Source organism: Fundulus heteroclitus, chromosome 6 (assembly GCF_011125445.2).
Source record: "Fundulus heteroclitus isolate FHET01 chromosome 6, MU-UCD_Fhet_4.1, whole genome shotgun sequence".
NCBI classification, from domain to species: domain Eukaryota; kingdom Metazoa; phylum Chordata; class Actinopteri; order Cyprinodontiformes; family Fundulidae; genus Fundulus; species Fundulus heteroclitus.
In genome coordinates, this window is record NC_046366.1 from 11835722 (window position 1) to 11861354 (window position 25633).

At 39.5% G+C, this 25633-nt stretch overlaps 1 protein-coding gene across 3 annotated transcripts in view; it reads left to right on the forward strand.

The window, feature by feature from the left end:
• The window catches only part of LOC105934230 (semaphorin-6B), a 54863-nt gene that overhangs the window by 23230 nt on the left and 6000 nt on the right, over window positions 1-25633 (forward strand). For 2 of the 3 annotated variants that reach the window (XM_012874129.3, XM_021322341.2), the window contains exons 2-14: window positions 2880-3003; window positions 5197-5308; window positions 8652-8712; window positions 8795-8857; window positions 15068-15166; window positions 15248-15338; window positions 15646-15765; window positions 16622-16710; window positions 20728-20945; window positions 21031-21162; window positions 21375-21524; window positions 21606-21782; window positions 25230-25370. In XM_012874129.3, coding sequence (XP_012729583.2) covers window positions 2883-3003; window positions 5197-5308; window positions 8652-8712; window positions 8795-8857; window positions 15068-15166; window positions 15248-15338; window positions 15646-15765; window positions 16622-16710; window positions 20728-20945; window positions 21031-21162; window positions 21375-21524; window positions 21606-21782; window positions 25230-25370 — 1574 coding nt within the window. In that variant the 5' untranslated portion in view covers window positions 2880-2882. Of the gene's footprint in view, window positions 1-2879; window positions 3004-3042; window positions 3306-5196; window positions 5309-8651; window positions 8713-8794; window positions 8858-15067; window positions 15167-15247; window positions 15339-15645; window positions 15766-16621; window positions 16711-20727; window positions 20946-21030; window positions 21163-21374; window positions 21525-21605; window positions 21783-25229; window positions 25371-25633 lie in introns of those variants that run through there. The other variant, XM_036138049.1, reaches the window with a different exon arrangement.

A 25633-nucleotide genomic window follows, 5' to 3' on the forward strand; every position in this document is an offset into this window, starting at 1 on the left:
ATCGTACAAGTGTGGCATTTGTTCTACACCCCTTTACTCTGGAACCCTAAAATTAAATTGGTCTCAACAAATTGCTTCCAGAAGTGACCCAATACTTTACCTGGATGCAAATTTATTGTGTCTAAATCCAGCTGTTTTGTAAAGCACTCAGGAGTTTTTTAGATGTTGTTAAATGTTAAAAGCTTTTTACATGGAGTTTGCGACTGTGGTATTACCAACATATTAAATTTCGAAACAGCAGAGAAATGTGAGTTTTTCTCGCAGTGGCCAAAAAAGGAAGTAGGGCTCCATAAGCCCAGGCAAATCTTACATTCAAAATGGAAAATTCTCAAACAGAAATACTAAACCTATTGTCAACAATCAGATTAATGTGTGATTTTAATTGCATTTATATTTAATGGAAACACCACAATTGCAAAATTCTGTTGTTCTGTGCACATTTGTGATGGAAATGCAGCTTATAAATTGGCCAAAGTCACCAAACACTTCAGCATGCATCACTTTTCACCCCCCATGTGTGCGACCCCCTCTTAGCAGGGTTGTTGTCGTACCACGTGCGTTCCATTTGAAGATGATGGATTTGATTGCACTCTAGGGGAACAAAGATTTCAGTATTTGTTTTCATAATCCACCCTGACTTGTTTGGGGAGCTCCTTGGTCTTCATGGTATGATGCCTCTTAGTTAGTGGGGCTGCAGCCTCTGGGGTCTTTCACAAAAGGTGTGTTTATGGTGAGAGATCATGGGATGCTTAGAATGTGACGCTTAGACTTCATTTTAATAATCATGTATGTTTTGAACATAATTGGTTGCACCAGAACTTTTTGGGAATTTTATATTTTACATGCCAATTTTCATGTAATTTTTATTTTTTATATGTAGGTATTTTATATGTATTTGTCATTTCATTTATATTTGACCCATTTTACTGCTTGACACACACTGCAAAAACGGAACTAAAACTAAGTAATATTTTCTTACAATGAGTGTATCTGTTCTTGATTTGAGCACGTAAATTAGATGATCTACCAATGGAATAACAGTTTTGCACTTAAAATAGGAACGACTCATCTCCATCATCGTATTTCAAGTGCAGGATGTCTAATTATCTTATTTTAGGGGTCAAAATACTCATTCCATTGGCAGATAATATTATGTACCTGCTCAAATCTAGGACAAAAACACAAAATTTAAGAATATTTTACTTATTTTTAGATCCGTTTTTGCAGTGTATAGTAAGATTTAATAAACATTTACATTACTGGTTGGAATGTAGCAGTCGGGGGATAAATGGAACAGTATGTGCACAATAAACATCGTCTTGATTTGTCATTACAACTTTACATTCCAATGAAATTCGTCCTCTGCTTTTAAGCCAATCCTTCTGGACCAGTGATGCTGCCACTGTGTGTCCAACTAGGGAATTTGCAGGCTTCTCTCTCACTATATATCTATATCTATACTTTTATATCTATATATGTGTATGTGTGTGTGTGTGTGTGTATATATACACACACACACACACACCCTGGCCGGGTTGCCAGTCCATAACGTCATAGATTTAAAAAAAAAAAAAAAAAAGACTGTAAAAGAAAAAAGAAAGGTGGGTCGTAATAGTGCTTATTTTGTTTCACAGGGCTATAACTTAGATCTTGGGCTGTGTTCGTTGTGTTTGGCAGGAAAGCAAAGACACTGTCTCTGTGTAGGTCGGTTTTGGCTAATACCGCTCTGTAGCGCCGGCGTGAAAATTGTAATCTCAATAGCTTGTATCCAGGGTGTGTAGGACCTGCGGAAATGTTAGCTGTCCTTTTCTGGACTCTAGACCTCTACAAGTCTTGGAAGTCGGCCTGGTGATCGTCTCTGCGGACCTAATTGTTTAGACCTGTCCTATTTTGTGGATGAGCCAAACCACACAGTGATGGATGAGCGTAAAACAGACTGAATAATGGCAGAGTAGAAGATGACCAGCAGCTCCTGTGGAAGGTTGGTCTTGAGCTGCCGCAGGAGGCACAGCCTCTCTGTGCCTGACGACCATCTCAGGTCCGGAGAAACAGTGGTTCCTAGGAAGCGGAAGTGATCCACAGCGGACACAGTGCTGTTGAGGATGGTGAGGGGAGACGGCGTGGGAGGTGTTCTCTGGAAATCCACGTCATCTCCTGAGACTTGAGCGGATCGGTTTCCAGGTGGTTCTGACCGCACCAGTGGACCAGCTGATGCCCCTCCTGTCTGCATACAGGCAGAAGGTGGGCCGGCTGGCTATAAGTCTGAGTGCGGACACAAAGATTTAAGGCAGAGCATGTTTGAAAGAAAGCAGAAGCATCCCAAGTTTTGAGAGCAAACATTTGAAATCCTGCACTTAAATTGAAAGTGTGAGCTCCTGATTTTTACGGCAGGTAAATCAAATGGATCCGATGAAAATATTGATAAACATATAAAATAATCTTTCCTGCCAACTCACTATAACTCTGTTCTAAATATTTTTCAAGTGTTCTGAAATACATCATGTTGTGTACGCATCCCTCTCTTCCTTTTTTATCACGCTCGTGTTTTTTGAACCTAATAACCCCGCTGAGTCATCTCCGACCATCATTTGGCTGTCTGTTTTCACCGTAATTCAAACTGTTTAATAAGTGGCGTCACCTCTGAAACAGACAATAGAAGGACCTTTCTCCCTCTCCTAAATCCAGATTTGTAGCAGTCAGCTGTACGTACGCGCACAAATGTGCCGAGACAAGCAGAAACTTCTCGGTCAAGCCTTCTGTGCTGAAAAATCCAAAATGGCACTACAGTGACGCGCTCTCACCCATGCACACATGAAATAATTTGCACAAAATGAATAATGTCTCCCTCTCTCTCTCTCTGTGTCTCTCTTCAATAACAGTGCATGTGTGCTGCTGCCATGGCAACAGTGGCTCCTCCCCTAGCGCTTCTCCTCCTGCTGCTTCAGCTGGCTGATGGCTCATTCCCAGAGGAGCCAGGTCCACTCAGCTACGTCCCCATAGAGGGTATGTGTCCTTCCCCTCTGTATGAGGTGGGGGGGAGTGTCTGGGTGGATGGGTGGATGTGCGGCATTGATGAATGGCTCTGTGGAGGATGTGGAAATCGGAGGTCAAGGATCAGAGCCTCGGTGAGAAGCTGGTTTAGAGCGGCCCGCGCATACAGATAAATGGAGAAAGTTCACTCTTTATGCATGTGGTAGCCCGTTAGATTCATTTTTATGCAAACGACTGGATTTTCAAATCGGAGACCCTAATCAAGCGAGAGGGTAGACCGACAAGAGATTCAAGGAAGTAAAGAAAGTTAAAAGGTAATGTAGGAAGCACAGTTGTATGATAAAATTAGGGCAAAGCATTAAATACTTGGTTCTTTATTAAGAAATGTTCACAATTTGATGTATGTGATACTATCTGATGTTATTTTTCTATCCCTAGAAAAGGACATGATTTAAGTGAACATAAACGACAATCTTGTTTTACTCAATTAACAAACTATGTCAACAACAATGTGTTTTCTATCTGATAAAAAATGTTAGGACACCCTACCCTCCAGTAGTGTTACTTTGGCTGAATGAATGTTTTTGTAGCATCTGCATCTCTTTGACAGCCTGAGAAATATTTGACCCACTCCTTATTAGCTGTGGGGTGTTTAGGGATTTTTATTTGTTTTTGGGGTTTTTTGTACATCTTTACTGCCCATTTCAAGTCACCCCACAGCATCTCGATGAGATCAAGATCTGCGCTTTCACTTGATCCAAGCCTTTTACATCATTGTCATGTTCCTGGGCAATGTTCTGCTTTGGATTTAAATTTTTTTCTTACAGGTGGTCTAAAATATCCTCAAGTACCTTCTGATAAATAGTGGAAATCATGTTGGCTTCTGTGATGGCTTCCTTTTGGGTTTTATCATATTTCATCTTCTGTTTTGGTATCCAATGCAAATTCAAAAATACTTTATTAATCCCAAAGGATTAATAAATAATTCAAATAGTAACAAAGAGTTTAGTTTTAAACTCATCTGTCCAAAGAACATTGTTGTCTTTGTTCTCTCTGGCAAACTTTATTCTGGCCTTCATGTTTTTTTTTTCCCCCTCTAGAGTACAAAGCTTTACTTTTTGCACAGCTCCCAGCTTGTGCACGCTACACTGACAGCCACTTAATTCTCAACGGTAGCTGTAGGTCCCAGGATGACACTTTCTGGTTTTGGAGACTTCTTGTAGCATCTTGTGGTCTGTGTTTAGGTGGAACTTGCTTGGCCGGCCAGACCTGTGCCTGTTGGCAGTAGTTTTATGAGCCCTCTTTAAATCTCTTACCAGGCTCATAAGCTGCTAGAATCTCCTTTGTGAAGGCCTTATATAGAATTTGATCTCACCGTGGCGTTCACTCCTGCTACAACAGTCAGTAGCACAGCAAAACTGAGGTTTAAAAAGGGGGGGAACCTCCTTTAAATTGCTTTATAACAATCTTCCGATCAAGTGTATGGGATACTTCTTTTATTGATTCTAGTTGTTGGCAGAAATATTAAAAGGAATGTTCTGTAATTTAATTGTTTATTTATATTACTTGAACTTTTTATTGATATAAATAAAAAAATGACATGTACGTGTCCAAATATATATATAAATAACAGTCTGTGGTGGGGAGTTCTAATTTTTCACACGACTGTGGTTGGGAGAAGGCATGTGGCGATGAATGTCTGTCTTTATCCTCAAATGAAGACCAGAGAGACATTTAATCTGTCTCCTGAAGTAAAAGACTCCCTGCAGAGATCTTCTCCTCAAAGCTTTCTTACAGTCTAAAACGCGCAGCTTCTCTGTAATTTAGAACTTAAGATGACGACAGGAGATAAAGAACATTTTTATTCACAGCAGAAAAGTAAAGAGCTGCATTACAGGCCTGCAGGAAACAACCACGTCGAGAAAGAACAAACAGGATAACAGTGTTTAGTATGCTTTCGCATTCCTCTCTCCCTATTATCTGTGTTTGCCTTAACAAAGCCATCAAGAATGATTGAAGACACTATTAAAGTGAAGGTTAGAGAAGGTGTTTTACAGCCTGCCTGTGTAATTCTGGTGGCTATAGAAGCGAAAAAGGTGCTCCTTTTGCCCACCGTTCTCAGGAAGTCCTTGAGCCGAGCTCGTGCATTTTCATTTGCCATGCATCTCACTTCTCTCATTTCCTATGTCTGTGTAACCACGGCAGTGGTGAGGAGATACCCCGTGTTCCTGGGCAGAGCTCATCGTTCCGCTCAGAGGCAGGAGCTCCACATCCAAACGGTCCTCCAAGTCAACCGCACGCTGTACATCGGAGCCAGGTAACCAACAGCAACCGCCTCCGGCCGTGACGCGTTTGCATTAATATGTGTTTGCTTTCATCCCATCTGCTGTCACTCGTCAGGAGGACGTTGTCATTTTATTCCAGCGATAATTTATTCACTGTTGATTTTAAATGTCAAGTAAAAGCTGCAAATCTGTTCATTATCGTCTTTAAGAAATCCCCTTAGAGTGGTAGAAGATTATCTTTGAACTATAGGCAGACTCAGTTCCATAGATTGAAAATCCCCTCCCCAGCCCCTCTCCTTCCCAGGGATACAAATAAAAAGATCACATGGTCACAATGATTACATGCGCATCAAAATTGACCTGATTCTTTAAATTTACCTCAGGAGAACTGTGTGCCAAGGCACCAGGTATGTTTTGACTGCATGAACTGTTTCCGTCAATCAGGATCATTTTCTCCAGTCGGGGTGAAGTGAAGCCAGGTTTCAGAGGGAGAAATTGGACCCTGGAAAACAACCCTGGCACAGCACGGTTTATTTTAAGATCACCGGGAACTTTATTGTAATATAAATTATAATCTTTATTCGTCATTGCTACATTGCAATAAAATGTAGCTGCAATGGGCTGCCGCTATGCAGCACCATGTGAGCATTTCTGGGGTTAAAGGTCTTGCTCGGGTACCTAGAAGGGCAGTCTGTGGGATTCCAATCAGAGAACTTACAGCCTTTCCAGGATGCAAGCGCCCTGCTCTAACTACTAGGCCACCTCTCCACTTTAAGGCGGAGCTTTGTGGTGGAAGACTGCTAAACATTTGATTGGCAGAGTATTCCCAGCATTCTGTATTAGTTTAATCACAGTTAGTTTTTGTTAACTGTCTGCAGACAGACAATCAGTTCTGTGCAAGAATCACAGGGGGAGTATATGTATAAGATATGTTACAGTTCCTCATTTCCATGACATGTGAAATGAGTTTGCCTGTGTTTTAGATTGTAACTGCTTTGAAACAACTAAACCACAGTGCAATGTTTTGGTGCCTGACTTCACTTCTTTCATGTCCCAGTCTGGAGCTTTCTCTCCTGCTGAACAGGAGATCTAGTCATCTTCTCCGACAATTGAAGCTGAAAGAAAAGATAAGATAAAAATCTTGCAACACCAAGCAAATATATGCACTGTCCAGTTGAGACTTAACAGATGTACGAGTCATGGAAAACCAAAAGTGGATGTTGTGCACTTGCTGGTTTTTACACTTCTTAGTCAGATGTCTGCAGATTTAATTGGCTTAATCTATGCTGATTTTATTAGAAAAGAAACAGAACAGGAAATAAAATTAAATACATTTTAATGGTTCCAGAAATTATACCTGTGGGGGGTTAAGGGTATTTCCAGTAAACCACTACTATAAATGCCTATGAACGTTTCCTACCAATACAGTCCAGACTTTCTCCAAAGTTATGAATCTTTACATCATGGTGTTAGCACTCTGTAGACCTGCTCACAGCTGGAAATGTTACACCGCTGCATCTGGAGTAAAGGCTTGAACCAGATTCAAAAAGTTCTCCAGAAATGTATAAAATTTTGGTTCTTCCCCAGACAAATGCTTAAAAAATGTTGTTTGCTGTAGTTAACATGTTAAAACTGCTCCACGGTAATTTCAACCATGCCATATTGAAACCAAAACAAACTAAAAACTGCTTTAATGCCATGCTTTCAGAACATTTAATCTGAATATTGTCAGTGGGTGACTCATAATAAAAACACACGCAGATGGCTGTCTGAATGAAATTACATTTTGATAAATTTTTCAAAGTCAACAACAGTACTTTCATTCAAGCATAAATGAAAGAGGGCTGCTGCAGAAAACACTGTGATGCTTACTCCCCAGTCACCTCATTAGCAAAATCAATGTGATCGCTTTTTAAAGCAAATACTAATGAGACAATCATGTGGCAGAAACATTATGCTTATCCATAAATCTTCCATTATCTTTGGCCTGTCTTACTGATGCAATGTTTTATTTACCTAAAGTAGAGTTTTCCTTCTAAAATTTCTCAATTATCTAAGCAAGTTCAACATGCAAAACATTCAGGTTTTTTTTTTTTTCATGCTGAATGATAGTTGGATCTAACTTAATTTATTCAGTTTACATGTGGTCAAGTTGGGTAAACTTCATTCAGTTACTTGTTACCAATTTAAGCAATTCATTTAAGTTGGAGCTGCATTCTCTTTTTAGAGGGGATATCTCACGTAGGAGCTCTTAAAATAACCCAAAGGAACAGCTAAAGTATTGCAGGCCTCACCATAGCTAGTTTCTAGACAGGGGCCAACAGAGGCCAGTGGCCCTGTAGAACTGGTCGTGGAGATATAAGACTAAATTCATCTCTCATGATAATATGCGCTGGCAGAGAAAACTGTAACTGAGTTTAATTTTTTTAACTTTAACAATGATTTAAAAAATTAGAGTGTTTCACATTTAGCTTCAGCCGTACTGAGGTAGGATCCCAGTTTTCATCTGCTAGACCAGGGGTCTGCAACCTGCAGTTTCAGGGCCGCAAGTGGCCCTTTGGCTCTGCGACTCCATTAATATATTAAACAGTAAAATATTTTCCCTTTTTTTATTATTTTGTTTTGTGCCCCCTTGAAAAAACCCTGGCCCGTCTGGTAAATTTGGTCGAGGACCACCACTGGCCTCAGTTGAGGTCAAACACCAAACCAGACCAGTTTACACATTGTCAAAAGATTCTCCCCAAGACAAAACTGGAGCTTCTTGGAAGGCGTGCAACTCATTATATTTAGCACAAAACTTACAAAGCATTTCAGAAAAGAACATCATAGCTACAGTCAGATATGGTGGTGGTGTGATGGTCCCAGGCTGCTTTGCTGCTACAGAACCTGGACACCTTACATTAAATGATGGAAGCATGAATCATGTTCTCTATTTAAAAAAAAATAATCATACATGGGAATGTCCTTGAAGTCACAACCTTAAACCTAAGGACAGTCGGATTATAGAGCTAACCAATGTTCCAGTGCACACCAGTAAGTCCACCTTTAAATAGCCAAAATAAAAGAAAAGACTGAACGTTTTGAAATAGCTCTGTCAAAGTCCAGTTTAAGCTCAGAAACACATGACAGTTGTTTCTGACAAAGGCAGCACAACCAGTTTCCTTAATTTTTCACACAGGGACTGATTGGTTTTGATGGCTTTCTTCCCTTAACAAAGAAACTCACAATTTAGTATTAGTATTGTTCTATATAGACATTTGTTGGTGATCTGAAACATTTAAGAGTGACAAAATAGTAAAAACATCAAAAATCTATAGGAAAACAAAGACTTTTTCCACAGCACAACAAATGTGAACGATTTGTTGTGTTTTGCAGGGATGACTTGTACAGAGTGGAGCTGGACAACATGGCAGGCGAAGAGATGTTCTACAGCAAGGTATGGGTCTTTGAGAAAAACTATTTCATTTTACATGCCTGTACAAAATGAGTGAATTCTACACACGGTTTGTGTGTTTCAGAAAAGGACCTGGGAGTCCAACAAGAACGACATCCGGGTGTGTCGGATGAAGGGCAAACATGAGGTAAAACGTTCAAACGCACAATCGTTCTTTAAGGACCGTTCCTCTCCTTTGACTGCACCTGTAAATGAGGCTTAACACAAATTTGGTTTAGTTGGTACAAAAGCAGTAAATTATCCACAAAAGCTGGCGCGGGGAAAACCTTACGAGAGCTGAAAGAAGCTTGGAAGGCATTTGTTTTGCATGCATTGATTTCCTCACAATTTCATACAGCATCGATAGCCTTCAAAAAGACACGAGCAAACAAAGAGGTATTGCTTAACAAAAAAAAAAAAAAAAGAGAAGTGTACGAATGCAGCTGGCTCGCTGGCAAAAGTCAATCCCGGCGTAACTTGTGGAAGAAGATTTATCGCGCAGAGAAACTTGTATTGAGCAAACAGAGAAGAGTTAAGCGACGCAGCCTCGGGGAAGAAGCTGTAATTGAAAACAGGTGGGGAAAAATAAAAAACGAGTGAAAGAAACAGATAAAGAGAAGAGGGCAGCTGGGCGCAGATCAAAAGATGAGACTATAGGAGGGAAGACAGGTAGAATTAAACTGTGATGAAACGGGAACAAAGATGTGAGGACAATAGAGCGCCTTTAGGTGTGGAGGCAGCATGTGTGTGAGGCAGAATAACGTTTAACTTAGATTAGTTAAAACTGTACATAACCATAAACCGAAGTACTTGCAAACACAACTATCAGTCATTGGAATAGGCTTAGTGCTGAGGGAATTAGAGTAAAAGGTAATTTACGAGCCTGTAACACCATGGAATAGTTTTTATTACCTTGCTTTAAGTCATTACACTACATTTCATCACTGCTGGAAGTCAATGTGACTTTTACCTGTGATATAAACCTGTGACATTTCATCCTACCGGGACTGGATTTTTTTTTTTTAAAGAATACCTTTGAAAAAGTTGACAACTTTTTTAACAATTTTCAGATTAAAAGACAGTGATTAATTTCAAACATACCATTTTTCTTCCTTTTTTTCCGTCCTTTTCTTTTCTATTTTCAAGGTGAACATGCATGGATGGTCCAGACCTGGGCATGCTTAAGAGTTCCTTTGAATGTCCTCGATTTGTAGATACACTGGAATAGCTAAAAAAATTTTAGATCTCTTGAAATCCCTTACCAGTCTCATTAGCTGCTGCGTTCTTATTTCTCGAGCCATTGGATGGCTCCTTAACGTAACATTCTTATCATGCACACCTGATGTGATACACCTTTATGTAATTTTAGCCATTCAATTGAGAGGATAATAATTTATTTCTTGCCAGAAGAATTTTTATTCATTTCTATGGACAAATTTAACAGGTCTCTTCTTTGGTCGGGGCTGCTCATCTACAGCCATATTAAAAAGAATCAGAATATAAGCTACGATAAGGCTCGTTGTTTCAAAATAACCTTCAAGCAAGCATTTAACATATTTTTCATTACGCTCACATTTGTATTAAAATTTTTTGTTTCATTGGTCTCATGTAATATTATAATCTTAAATGCAACATTTTCATTAGCTATGGACCTAAATCAGTCAATTACAACAAGATAAAAGAGAGTATCATTATAATTAGTACGTTTCAGGCCCCATTCACATGAAGACGGGTTTGGATGTATCCGACAAACATATAGACGTACAGACGCTAGTAGGTTTTGGGCATAAAGCTCCAACACTTGTTTAGCACCCACATTTTAGCTCTAAAACATTCTTGCTGGTATCAAAGGAATAAACATTATCACTGGTGTAGTTTTCTCTGTAGGTCATCTTCTTACCACAGCAGTATTTTTCAAGTATAGAAGTTGCTGCTTTAAACTTACACACCACAATTCTCAAAGACTTTTTATCCTGTAAGAACGCTATAGCAAAATAACATAGAATCGAATCTGAGGTTTATTGTGGGTCTTATTTAACAGTGTAATTACAAATGTACGTAAACTGGTGTTTTAACTCCCCAGTTGGCTGATACATTACAATGCCTCGCAAAAGTATTCACCCCCCTTGGGTTTTTACCTAGTTTGTTATAATCCATCTTGCAGTTTAAATGTTTTTAAACTTATTTTGTGTTATGGATCTGTAGATAATAGTCTAGTTTGGTGAAGTTAAAGGAGCTAAATATCTATGAAAAATTTAAAAACTGAATACTTAAAACTGGATACATATGAACTGATATCCATTGTGCTAATGTATCCACCTCCTCTTGCTCTGAAGCCCCTAAAATGTTCTCATGCAAGAAATTAACTTCAGAACTCATATTATTAGAGAAATGAAGTCTACCCATGTCACATGATCTGTCAGTTTACACAGAGGCCTCTGGGCCTTTTCACCAGAGACTGCAGCACCACTAAGCAAGAGGTCTCACACTATGAAGACCAAGGAGCTCTCCAAACAAGACAGTAAAAAAACCTTTTGAGAATACAAGTCAGAGGGGGGTTATGAGAAAACACAAAAAATCTTTGGTTCCCAGATGGATGGAGGAATGTATAATCAGATGAGACTAAAACTAAACTTTTCAGCCACCAAGGAAATGCTATGAGTGACATAAAGCCATCACTCCATCACTCCAATAACACCATCCTCACAGTGATACATGGTGGTGGCAACATGATGCTATGGGGATGTGTTTCGGCAGCAACGACTGAGAAAGTGGGCGGAGTCGAGGGCAAAATGGATGAAGCTAAATATAGGGATGTTCTTGAGCAAAACCTGTCAGTCTGCCTGTGATTTGAGACTGGGATGGAGGTTCACCTTCCAGCAGGACAATGACTCGAAGCACTCTGCTAAAGCAACACCGGGGTGGTTTAAGGGGAAAAACTTAAATGTGTTGGAATGGCCTGATCAAAATTTAGACTTCAATCCAAATGAGAATCTGTGGTTGGACTTGAAGATCCCTGAACACAATTGAAAACCCATCCAACATGAAGGAGCTGGAGCAGTTTTGTCTTGAGGAATGGGCAAAAATCTCAATGGCAAGATGCGACAGGCTCATAGAGACCAATCCAAAACCACCTGCAGCAAACAGTGGCTCTACAAAGTATTGATTGTATGGGGATTGAGCATTAATGCAGTAATGTCTGGTTGATTTGGTCTATTTGTTGTTTGCTTCACGATGCCAAAAAAAAAATAATACGTCTTCAAAGTTGTGAGCATGTTCTGTAAATGAAAGGATGCAAACTCTCAAACAAGTCTGAAAAAATGTAATTCCAGGTTGTGAGGCAACATAACATGAAAGATGCCAAGGGGGTTGAATACTTTTGCCAGGCACTGAACATGTTATGTTCATGTCAGAATAAAAGTGCTTGTCATGTTTGTGACAAACCTGATGAAACCTTATTGGCTGCTTCTGATATAAAATATGATCAAATTTGTTATCTGGTTATCTGTACGGATAATTAAGGGTCCTCAACACAAGCAGCGAAGGAAAGAGCTTTAAAAACGGGATTAAGATGGTGCTAGAATCTTGTTGGGTTTTTATCAAGGCATGTCACAGACATTTTATAAGGATTAAAACCTTGTCGAGTTGCAAACAAGGACTTATTTGTCAACTAAGAAAAATGAGAGGTAGGTTAGAAATGAACATGTCTCACTCTATCAGGGGGGAAGATTGGACTATAAGTGCACAGAAAACTAATCTATCACAGGTTAACGCAATAAGCTCAGAGAAAAAGAACAGAAAGTAAAACAAGAAAAGATGAACAAAAATTAGATCCGGAACAAGATTAGCGTAGCGTTAGTGAAATACTATTAGCCACTAGTGAGCTGTGCAGGCAGAAGTGGAGCTGTATTAAATATGTTGCATCCGCACTTATTTAAAAGATAAAGGTGCTGGAATTACTCAGCCATTTTGAGGCGTAAATGTATAGTTTTTATTTAAAAGTAAGTTCTGGTCATGTACTTATGATGAACATAAATGAGAGGGTTGGAAAATGGTCTGGGAAGAAGCCCAATTTGCTGATTTCTGACAAACAAAGCTGAACCTGTATTAAAACTAGGGCTGGGCAACGATTAAAATCTTTAATCGCGATTAATCGCATAATTTGCCCGATTAATCATGATTAATCGCGTTGTATGCGCAAACTCCAAGAATGAATTCAAAAGTAGTGTAAAGAGCACTTTTTATTAATTAATGTTCTGCTGCCATATGAACAAAAGTGTTGTAACATTTGTAGCACTTATCAGTAATACATATTTAGTGTAAAGCTCAACTTAAACATGTAAAACAAAAAATAGCAATAATAATAAATTAAAGCTTATTGCCACTGACAGGAAATTCTCTTTATGGGGAAAAAATCTACCAAAAACAGGCAATTTCTGAGGTAACAGCAGGGAGCAGCATTACCATTTTATGTTCAATACCAAAGTGTGAAGCACAAAAAAGGTCTACAGTAGCTATCCACTTCGCCATTACATTGGTTAGCTTCTCTGAGTCATTGAATTGTTTGGTGATGTCTACAGTGTGTTTGGCATTTAAGTGATATGTTAAGCTCAAGGTGCTCCGGTGATAAGAAAGTTTAACTTAGCAGTGGTAACAACCAGGCCAGCTGACAGCTTTGCTAGGGCCCGGGACAAAGCAGTCTTTTTGGGCCCCCCCTCTACACCTGCCGCCACCACACACACACACACACACACACACACACACACACCAAAAAAAGTCAACTTAACTGTATACTTCATGCCCTGGGAATCTCTGTATTTTATACTGGATATTTTCAACCCATCTATTGAATTTAGTGCACTAGTTGATCTTTTCTTCATAAGAGAACAGCAAGCACTGCAGCCAAAATATGGCCTTTTTTGACCTGCTTTGTATTAGCCAGTCCCTAAGCTTGATGTATCATGGGTTATCTTTTGGGTTTTGTGGTTTTTATTTTATTAATACAATTAAATAATAATAATAATAATAATAATAATAATGTTATGTTCAGTGTTTTTTCGCTAATCCACCTCTTATATATTTCAATCCTTATGTAATTTTGTCTGTGCTGTGTGCACCTGCCTGTTGCTTTAATCCTATATCCCCGTCGTGGGATAAAAAATGGATTAGCTAATGTTATCTTATCTTAAATAACACTTTTTAATATATGTACTGGGTTCTTTCAAGGTCTTAATTACATTTTCTGTGTGGGCTCCAGTAACATCTGATAGATAATATCTACTTTGAAAGTTAACATGAACTGCTGCTGAAGATGACCACTGATCTACCTGGATGTTCCATGGAGGACTGAAACGCCTCAGTCAGAGACGTCAGTCTGTGGGTCTGTCGGGGCAATGACAGAAGTTTCGTCTCCTCTCTCCGTTTCTGTGGCTCGACGTCTTTTCTTGCTCATGTTTTTTCATGTGCTTAGATAAATTTGTTGTGTTTCCACTGAAATTAACCGGCTTTTTACAAAACATACAGCTTGATTTCATTTACGGTATTAAAATAAAGCCAAACGGTGCTACTTCCCCTGTTCGTGTTTTCCGCTGCTGCGGTCTCTCTCAGCTGTTTGTGTGTTAAGTTTGTGTGAGAGCTGAGTGGGCGGGCCAGGCTGAGCCTGCGTGCTGATTGGCTGGCGCCGCTGAGCCATGTACGAGAGAGGAGGGGGAGCAGCAGAGTGCTGCCGTGACACAGCGCGCTGCAGTCAGCGCACGTGCTGACTGACACTCTGACTGAAAGCATGTGAGCAACATGCGTTAATGCGCGATAAAATAAATATCGCCGTTAATAGTGTAATGAATTAACGCGACATTAACGCGTTAACTTGCCCAGCCCTAATTAAAACAAATATATTTTTAGCAGTAGGGCTTTCGTTTACGCTTGAATGAAAGTACTATATATATATATATATATATATATATATATATATATATATATATATATATATATATATATATATATATATATATATATATATATATATATATATATATATATATACTGATTTATCTACAGAGGAACATTTCATCTGTTGGACATTCGTCTGACTTGGTCCAACAGATGAACTGAAGAGATAATGGCGTCAAGATAATGGCGTCAAGAAGGTTCACTGACAGCGTTTTTAAACGAAAATCTGCAGCCATTACTTTAAAGACGACGACATAGTTAGAGCCCGATTGTTGGATTGGTTTTGTCTCACCTCAGAGCTGTTGTCACATTTCTTTCTCTGATTCTTAACGGTTCATAATGCTCCTTTTTGCATTGCCCTGAGCTTTCTTTCCTTCGTCTGATCTCCTCTCTTTCTTCTTTCATGCAGGGAGAGTGTCGTAATTTCATCAAGGTCTTGCTCAGCCAGCACGATGGCCTGTTTGTATGTGGAACAAATGCTTACAACCCACTGTGTGCCAACTACACTGTTAGTATTCATCAATCTGCCTCTGTGAGAATCTGTATATCTCCCAGTTGGGTTACCTTTATCTTTCTCCTCTTATTGCAGCGAGACACTCTAGAAATGGCAGGGGAGCCCGTCAGCGGGATGGCCCGGTGTCCGTATGATCCCCGACACGCTAACGTGGCGTTATTTGCAGGTAGGACGCTGGCGTTCCACCCTGAAGGCAAAGAATCCATTTTTTAACAGATGTTGAAGTCAGTTTTCAGCTCCAGACTCCCAAATGGCTGCACCCTTAGGTTTACCTTTACAAATGATTTATATCCAGACCTCTTCCTGCATTGCTTGTTTGGTTTTAATCTTTCTGACCTTGTGCTATCTCTCCATCTGAATCTCACAACTCTTCTCCCTAATCTCCTGCAATCGTCTCTCTCTCTCTCTCTCTCTCTCTCTCTCTCTCTCTCTCTAACTTTCTCTCGCTTTCTTTTTCGTTCCCACTCTTTCAGATGGAAGTCTTTTTACCGGCACTGTGACAGATTTTCTGGCCATTGACGCGGTGATCTACCGAAGCCTCGGCGACAGCCCAGCTCTCCGCACAGTGAAGCACGACTCTAAATGGTTCAGAGGTACTTTTTTTTTTTTTTTTGCACAGGCACATTCACAGTGATTTTTCAGGGCCAAGACACTTTCAACAGACAATCAGCAAGCAAATGATTAAAACAGCCCCCGCAATCTCGTGTGCTAAAGGAAAATTAAACTAGCAAGGCTGGCCTTCTTTGAATGCTAACTCTAATGTACTTTAACTGCCTCTCCTAAGGTCACTTCAAAATGTCTTTCCAGTACTGATGGCGTAGTCAAAACAACACGCTGTTCCCTCAGGTGTAAACTCAGGAGCTCCAAAACATGAGAAACTTAGAACTTTGCAAGGCTGTTAACAATGCTAGCTTAGAAAGCACCTGTTACAGCTCAGTATTAATGGGTGTGGGGGAAAAATCATTAAAGTTGATTGTCCCATTTTTCAAGTTTAGGAATTTAGAAAGCTTCGAAGTAGCTTAATGCCATTACACACGTCTGTGGAGGTTTTTACATATATATACAAAAGGTTTATAGAGCTCAATGATAAGCATGTTTTTACAGAACCAGACATTTTTATTAGGCCTCCCCTTAATAGGCTATTTATAATAGGAATGTGCTCAAACAGAGCGATGTATTGAGGTTAGCCAGAGTCCCTACAGATTCAAAGTCTTAACTAGACTCCAACTGAACAGGGCAGCCTAAACGGGGGGGACAAAACACATGCTCAGGCAAGTCGACGCAGTGCGAGATGAATACATGATATAGCATGTGCCCTGTTGTCCAGAAGGATTGATTAAACAGGACTGTTTAATTAGTCAGTGTGGTGGATAGCAGTGTTTCATGTTGATGAGGCTGTTATTACAGGGACTGTTTTTCTTTATGGGGTTGTCACCTTTTATTTTTCAGAGCCCTACTTTGTGAGTGCCATGGAGTGGGGGCCTCATATTTATTTCTTCTTCAGAGAGATGGCTATGGAGTTTCATCACCTAGAGAAGGTTCTTTCCTTTTTGTATATCATCTCCTTTATTGTTTGGCTGCTCCATCAGCAAAAGAGTAGTAACTGTATTGTCATAAATAGTTTTCCTTTCCTGTTGTAGAAAGATGCCATTTTGCTGTGAGTTTGTGGAAAAGGGAAGAAATCCTCAGAATGATGGAAGACTAACAGCTGGCCTGACAAAGCCCACATTTTAGCCGATTAAAAGGACTCAAACTGCAAATGTTTATACTGGGATGCCCGATCTTTTATTTGATTCTGGTTCAGTTAATTTAGAAATTTGTAGGAGTCTCGGTCCGGTAATTCATCAGCAATAATAATATTGGTGCCCAGTACCCTTATGCTTCAAAAATGTCAGTCACTTCTCAGTGTGAGAAAACAACACACCACATTTCACCAGTGCCTACAATGGTAATCAATGGAGAGAATAATTCTGTGAATTGTGAATCAAATATTGAGCACCTACTCTGATATTAGCAAAGAGTTTGAGATACTGTTAGCTAACATGCTTTTGTTAGAATATTAGCGAATGACAGCATAGCAGCTGCTGTTCAATTCAATTCAAAATAACTTTATTTATCCCAGAGGGAAATTAAATGTTGTTGCTGTTGGCAAAGTTGATAGACTCATTATGTTAGATAACATCCAAGTGTCAACCAACAAGCTCAGGCTCGCATATTAGTGAATGCTAGCATATTGCCTAACTTCCACATTATGCTAATGCTCCATTGTCATGTTGAGTGGAGAAAATGCTGGAAAACTTGCAGTCTGGCACAAGATGACTCCATAAAAGGCCTTGGAAACAGGTGTAATTACAGGAGGACCAAAAAGGCCCTTTTTACATGACAACGATTCTGGTGAAAGTGGAACAATGTTTTTGCGTTGGTCCCGTTCATTTACATGACAACGCTGAATGTTTGGTCTTTGAAAACGGGTTCCAGAGTGTAATGGTTCGAAATCATCCCGGCGTCTTTTTTCACTTAAGCAGGAAAAGATGGGACTTTCTTTCAGGGAATCCTAGGCTCTGGCTCAGTATGACAGTGATCAATAATATTAATGAAAATAATACCCTTTTTTTGTGGTCGAGCAGCTGTACTTTCCATAAGTTCACTGCAGGTAGATGACGAGTACTGGAAAAACGGAAGGCCCATGAAGGGGCCTTCAATTTAGCCCAGACAGCAAACTAGTGCCAGATTGTAGTGACATCGTAGCTGAAGGAACTCTGTAGTGACAATGAAAACATCTCTCATTAAAAAAAAGCTGCAACATCAAATGAGAATATCATTCAACATAAGTTTTTACCTACTAACAATGTTTGAATTTTCAATGCCAAATCTATTTTTCAATGTCATTGCGAGTGATTTTTCAATGTTTAATTTTTAAACATTTGATTTTACAATGCCAAATCTCTTTTCAATATTACTGCAAGCTGTGACTGGTTTAGCTCCATACCTATGCGATTGGGATGTTTATGACAACACTCACTTATTTGTGAAGGTTTGTGTGAATGAAAACTTTTCTAAGAACAATCCCGTGAACAATATTATTTTTAAAAATTATGTGTGGAAGATATTTATTTTTATAAACACCCAGCTATTTCTGTACAAGTCCAAGCAGATAATAAAGGAATGAAAGGTCAACAAAGTGGTAATAGAAATAACACAAAACATGCACAGAACAGAATAAAATAAACAACAAAGCTCAAAGCATTACACAGAAAATAATCAAAATGAAAACAGATGAAAACCAAAACATAACGGCGGTTTGTGACGTTACCTCCTTTCTCTCTTTGTGTGGGCTGTGAAAGAAAATGATGACCCACATTATTTGCCAATAACAGAATAGGAAAATTAGGTAGATTTAAGTCACCTGTCAGAGGAAAGGAGAAATGAGCCTATTCAAATATTGCCTTCTAAGCTGTTTCTTCAGACACCTGGAAGGACAGAGCTGACAACTATCACTTCACATTAAAGGATCCAACACCTTAGCATCAGCCTGCGTACAGAGTCCCTGACTGTCTTTCTTAAAGAAAGAACTGGACATAATGGAAGAGATATAACTCGTTGAGCCTATAACTAGTCAGTGGAGTAGCACAATAATTGTGGTTCCCAAGAAGGAAGCAAAATGGACCGGTACCCAATGCCGAGAGTTGATGACTTGGTGGAAAGACTGGGTAGTCCTAATTATGTAGGTACTCTAGACTTCTTAAGAACTATTGGCTGATACCTGCAGATACACGCTGATGATAATAAAGGGATGACAGCATTTCAAACTCCATGTGGACATTTTCAATTTACAGTTCTCCCATTTGGGGCAGCGGCAGCATGTCAAAAGATGATGGATGAGTTGCTGGGAGCTGCAGAATCCTATGCTGCAGCATATTTGGATGACGTTGTACGGTATAGTTCCACCTAAGAGAACCAGCTGTTTCATCTCAAGGACATCCTCTATCAGTTAAGTCTGCTCTTGCAAAGCAGGATGCCAAATACCTTCGTATTTGCTGGGAAAGGAAAAGATTCTTCCTCAACTTGGTAAAGTAGTAGTAGTAGATGCCATGATGACAGCTGAGAGGCCAACAACCAAATCAGAAGTAAAACATTTTTGGGTTTGGTGGACTGGTATATTGTTTCAAGGCAGAATTTCAAACCAGAACAGGAAGCCTTAAATAGACAAGCTGATTATGGGATGTTCCATTTGTAATGCACTGCCCAGAGTTGTTTGTGACACCGTTCAAAAAATGTGTGTATTTGCAATCAAACAATTTAATGACATCATAGTTGTGTTAATACATTTGGACATTGTTAAATATTTTTGTGTGTTTAATTAACTAACGGTGGTTTGTTGTGGGAGGAGCTTCAGTATAAAGCCAGGAGTGGAGGATCCTGAGCAAGGGTTGTGCAGTTTGCACCTCAACAGGTATAGCATGCCAAAGCTCCATAGCCAGGGGTCTTGTTCTTTCTTGTAATGTTGGTATGAATTCAGTTTAGTTATTTTAAAGACTTTTGAATTTCTGTTCCCTCTAATTCTAAATGTTTCTTCCCCACAATATATTTTAAAAAATAAAACTTTCCGGGAAGAAAAATAAAATAAAATCAAGCAGCAGCTGAATACCATGCCCTACAACGTTTTTATGTTGAGTTTTTTTTTTTTTTTTCTCTTTATGTTGAGTTTCTAAAGGCCCTCTTCATCCTCTCAAACAACCATAGAGGTGTTTTACCTTATGGGATATAAAAATGTCAGAAATGTCCTGATTGTTTAAATTGAGTTTGTTTTATCATTAAAATGTTATGTGCTATATTTATCATTGGCAAACATTGAGTGACCAAGAATCTGTCAGTGTCAAGTTCTAGTTTAAGGTAAATTGGAGTGCCATCAGCATAAAGGTTATATAATTGTTGCACTGCATTTAACATTTTCAAATACTAAATGAAAAGAACATCAATTGGACAGATTCCTAAGTGGTTTGAACAGATGAAAGTAAATTATTATTAGCTGATTTGATGATAGTAGTTAGCCTGGTCACTGAACACAACATGCAACAGACAATTTACATACAACATCCTAAATCTTCAGATTTCCCACTCTCAGCTGAAACACTGTTACCTTGGGTGTAATGTTATTTCCAGAATGGAATAAATTTAAAGCAGCATAGGAAGTCTTTAAAATACTGAGCAAAGTAGCATAGGACAACCCGCTTGTCAAACAAAACACTAACCAACACAGAACCCTGAGGGATGCCACAGCAGCAACATGGATGTTGCTGATAAAGCAGTGTATTTTTACATACCAGAGAAAATTTTCACTTTTTGTAGTTTTGATTCTGAAAATTAGCTAAACCTTTGTTTGACAAGCTGCCAGCTTTTCATTACGCTAAAGATTTTCTTCACTTTTCCACAAATTCATTGTGATATGACATGTGTCTAAAGCTATTACTGATAATAAATTTACTAAACTTGAACTGAAAAAAAAATCCAAACCATTCCTTTAATGTTTCTATATCTATATTTGTGCATTTAAGGTTATGGTATCCCGTGTAGCACGCGTGTGTAAATCAGACTTGGGTGGGTCTCAGCGTGTCCTCGAGAAGCAGTGGACTACATTCCTAAAGGCACGCCTCAACTGCTCCATCCCGGGAGACTCCCATTTTTACTTCAACCTCCTTCACGCCACAAGCAACATCATCCATATGCAGGGACGGGACGTCATCCTGGGTCTCTTTTCCACACCCCCAAACAGGTAGCCAGAGATACGCCGTGTGCACAAAACTGAAAAGACATAATTGTTTTCTCACCGCCGTGTTCTTTCTCCTTTTCACTGGCAGCATCCCAGGCTCTGCAGTTTGTGTGTTCGACATGCAACAGCTCGCTCATGTTTTTGAGGGCCGATTTAAGGAGCAAAAATCCCCAGAGTCTATTTGGACACCTGTACCGGATGAGGCAGTGCCTAAACCAAGGTGATGTGAAGCAAAAATCCAGTAGAGCACTGCAGCACTTCTCTCCTGAGCATCTGTTTCGCAGATACTCTTCTTTGCAGTCTCTGATGGGCTCCATCTGTATGTCCCATAGCTCCTTCAGTACTTTTCATTTAAAAATTACCGATCCATCCCTGAAAATGAGTCCCCCGTTGCCTATTCTTCTGTCTTTTACCTGTTTCTTATTTGTACAGGCCTGGCGGGTGTGCTGTGCAGGGATCCAGATTTAGTACATCAACAACATTGCCAGATGAGGTACTGAACTTTGTGAAGACCCATCCGCTGATGGACGAGACTGTACCCCTGCTGGGACATAGACCTTGGGTGGTCAAGACTATGGGAAGGTATGGATCTGAAAGCTTGAGAAATGGAGGAAGGAGATTTAATGCTCGTCACTGGTCTGATTTACTGACCTATCTTTCTAGGTACCAGTTGACAGCCATGGTGGTAGACACAGAAGCAGGCCCCCACAAGAACCGCACTGTCTTGTTTCTGGGCTCCACCCGAGGGACCATCCTCAAGTTCCTAATGATTGCTGGTGGAGATTCATTCTCCCACGGCAGCGTGTTTTTAGAGGAAGTGGAGGGATTCAACCCAGAGAAGTGAGTCAATGCACCCTTTTCACTTATCTTCAATGGACTTCACTTCTTGGCGTAATGTTTCAGATAGAGTCCCTTGCACCTGTGTCCAATTGGGTTTTTCATTTATGAACTCTACACTTACTATAAATCAGATTATTTTACATACAGCTGACGATAAAAGCCTATTCAGTTAAAATCATTATAACCTTTGCAGGTTACTTACACCGTATAATTAGAACAACAGTGTATAACAGCCTAAGTGCAGAGAGCTACAGGACCCATTAGATGGATGAAATAATTTTTAATTCTGGTCTGAGCAGTGAGGGATATTGAACCAAAGTATATCAAACATTTATGCAACAAACCAATAATCTAGCCGTACAGCCATGTCAAGTCAGCACTCTGTCTAATGTGATTTCTCCGACTGAATAGGCCTGGCTTACACCCTCCATGTGAAGAGATGATACAGTATTAGGTGATTAGGGAGGAATAGTTTTTCGCTCCTGACCATTGTTGAAATAAGACAGTATGATCTGGAAAAACGTTCTTTCTTCAAAGATATAGTTTGATTATTGAGGTTTTACTTAAAGGGCACAAGTGATTAGTATCTTGCTTGCAGTAGATACGCCTCAAAGCATCTTCATTTTCTAGGTTAGTTGAACCAAACTTCTAGTCCAAAAGGAGTCGAGAGCAAAGAGAACTTCTACCATCTTTAAAGAAGTCCAATCTTAAAATATCAGAGGGGTTTTTGTAAATTGTATATTATGAACCTTTAAATTGTGTGTTTGCATTGGCTGGTTATTCACAGTGTCCTGAGAAGGGAAGATATGAAGTGTTTCCAATCAGAATAATTATGTTATAGAAGAGGACATCAACATAAAAATAGGGGTGACCTAAAATTATACAACACTTTTAGCGTTTTATTAGGCCTTTCTCTTATCAGACTACTGATTCTGACTGTAGACTTTAGTATACATTCCCTTTCATTGTACTTGTTTCATAGAGGAAGATTTAGATAATTATTATCCAATAGAAATGTATGGTCACGTAACAATCAAGAAAAAGGCATTTACTTAAATGCCCATATTTATACTTTTTTTTTAAAACCACTTTACTTTTATATTAGACATTTGCTCACTTAGCACCTCCATTTAGTTTAAATCCAGATAAGTTGGTTCCCGAGGCTAAAATTAACAGCTAGTTCAAAACTGGCCCAGACCAAATATTACTTACACTATCTTAAAATAACTCCAAGCTCAAACATAGAACTGTGTACAATGCTAACACTATCTTTAAATCATGGTCACGTTTGCATTGGGTGGTTATTTAACCAAAGGTCTAAGATCATTTACCCAGCAAATGGAGGTTGGAGGCAGCACTCCATCAAGTCCCTCCTGGAGTGAAACACGTACTGAGAACAGAGCAGGTAAAGCGTTTCTAGTCAGTATAACTACCCCAATAGAATAAATAAGCCTTTGAAGAAAAAAAAACGTATCAAACAGCAACCCTGAACAGAAATGATTTACATGTTCTGTTTTTAGTAAACATTTCACACAGGAAGATCATTAGTGGCGTACAGTCTCTGAATGTCCACTTGTATGTGCCTAATCATTGAGTTCTCTGTAAATAACCTCAAAATGCAACATTGCAATGGGTTTAAAAGCTCATAACACAGCGTTCAAATAGCCTGCTAACATTTTATGGTTTTGGAGATTTGACTGGGTTTTTAGGCAGCAGAAGTCTATTCTGGGTTTGTCTCTTTTCTGATTAGCTGTTAGTTTCAGTCCCTGATTTCACACACGGTAATCTAGATTCAGGCAAAACGAGGACTCTATGAGGTTTATCTTACACAGGTAAGATATTAACTGCCTTTGAGCTTTCAGCAGAACCTGGCTGCAAAGGTTCCATGCTATCTTTTTTTTTTTTTTTTGTATGAAGAAGGCTTTTCCCGATTTCATTTTAATCTGCCATGATAGGAGTTAAAGGAGGACGCAAGCGCAGAGCACGGTGGTGGGGAAATAACTTTAAAGTAAAAAAGAAAACTTACAATACACAAGAAACAGGGCAACCGTGAGGAGGCGCGACGGCAAAAAAAAAACACAAGAATAACAATTTGGCAGACAAACAGAGGTATTGGAAGCATGGAGTCAGCAGAAGAAATCAGCAATGAGAAATGACAACAGCGGCGCTTATATACAGGGGAAGGATGACTGCACAGGTGGGAGTAATCAGGTGAGAAAGCTGAGATTAATGAACACAGGTGAGGAGAATACTGAGCAGACGGAAACACAGGGAAGAGAAACAGACAAAGTGCAAAACCTACAAAGAAAGACCTAACCAAATCCACAAAATGTATGAGCTACAACGACAGAGTGTAGGGAATATAAAAAAAAATAGAGACCCAAAAACACAAACACCTAAAGGATGACAGGCATGAGGGAATAACTAAAGTAGGCACGGTCTAGCAAAAAAAACAGCAAAGAAATAGCCAAAAGTAACAAACAAACACCTGGAGATTGTGACACAAACATCGTTAAAAAAAATATATATATATTTAAGAAGCTGGAAATAGATAATGGGGGAGGGGGTAATATTAAAGAGACTGAAAAATTAAAATAATGATATAAATACAGTTGTTACAGATCATAACCCAAAAAATACATTTTCAATTAAACTTACTTTCTTATTAAAATAATATGAGCTCTGTTTTACCTGTATGTCACATGAGCAATGTCATGTTCTATGTTGTTCTCTCACACCAGGCATTTGTTAGTGGCCTGTCTGTATCTGAACATATACGCCCCAGTTTGTTCCTAGCTCTTTGACTCAAGGATGTCTGGAGCAGGCTTCTTCAGATATGCCCCGTGACACGCAGCACTCGATGCACACCTTTTTGCTACACAATAAAATGGCTTCATTCCTCCTGCTTTTATTTAGATTTTTTTCCCCCCTTTTACTTTTAGGCTTTTAACCTGTTTTGTCCGTATTTCACCGTGTGAGTTTGGAAGAGTGGTTTTGAGTGGTCCATAAAGAGTAAAAGCACTTCATAGAAACCGTAAAAGCAAATCATAACAATATTGTCTGTTTAACAGAGCTATATTTTGTTTAAAGTAATGATCTGTTTGATTTTTGTGCGAAAGTCTGACAGGAAATGTGGAGACTAGTAAACAAATGTGCAAAAATAGATAAAGAGTCAGCAGTGAGACGCTGCCAAGTCATTTCTCAGTTTGTTTCCCTGCGTCTGCCTCCATGATCGTACTTTATAATTTGACAGTGGGAAACCCTGAGTCTGTGCCTTTTTTTGTATTGCTTAATGAATGCACAGATACTTTATGCATATACTTTGTTACTCCGCTCTGCTGCTCGACTCTCCAGGGTGATCTTATAGATTGTTTTTCAGGCTGGAAAATGACAGGCAGCACTCTCCTCCTTATGTCCTGTCCTGAGTGTCCACACATCTGTCCCCAGGTGTGGTGAGGACTCCCCTCAGGCCCGCCAGCTCCTGTCCCTGACTCTGGATCGCACCAGCCACACTCTGTTGCTGGCCTTCCCCTCCTGTCTGGTCAGGCTGCCCACGTCGCGCTGCCACCTGCATTCTCGCTGCATGAAGTGAGTGATATGAATCCGCTGGTTTGTTTTTGTGTTCTTACTTGGTCCGTTTGGTTTGAATGCGGGAGCAGAAACTGGCCACGGCAGTCTCTGCTGGCCACATTTTTTATTAAAAAAAAAATGTGTTACTGTTACTGTAGTCATCCCCATAAAAACCTGTATTTCTGTTTTTGTTCGAGACAACAGAGGAGGCACGCCATGTGTGTTTGTCAAATCACAGCTAGCTTATCTGGTTTATTTTCTATTCTGAGAGTGTTGGTTTT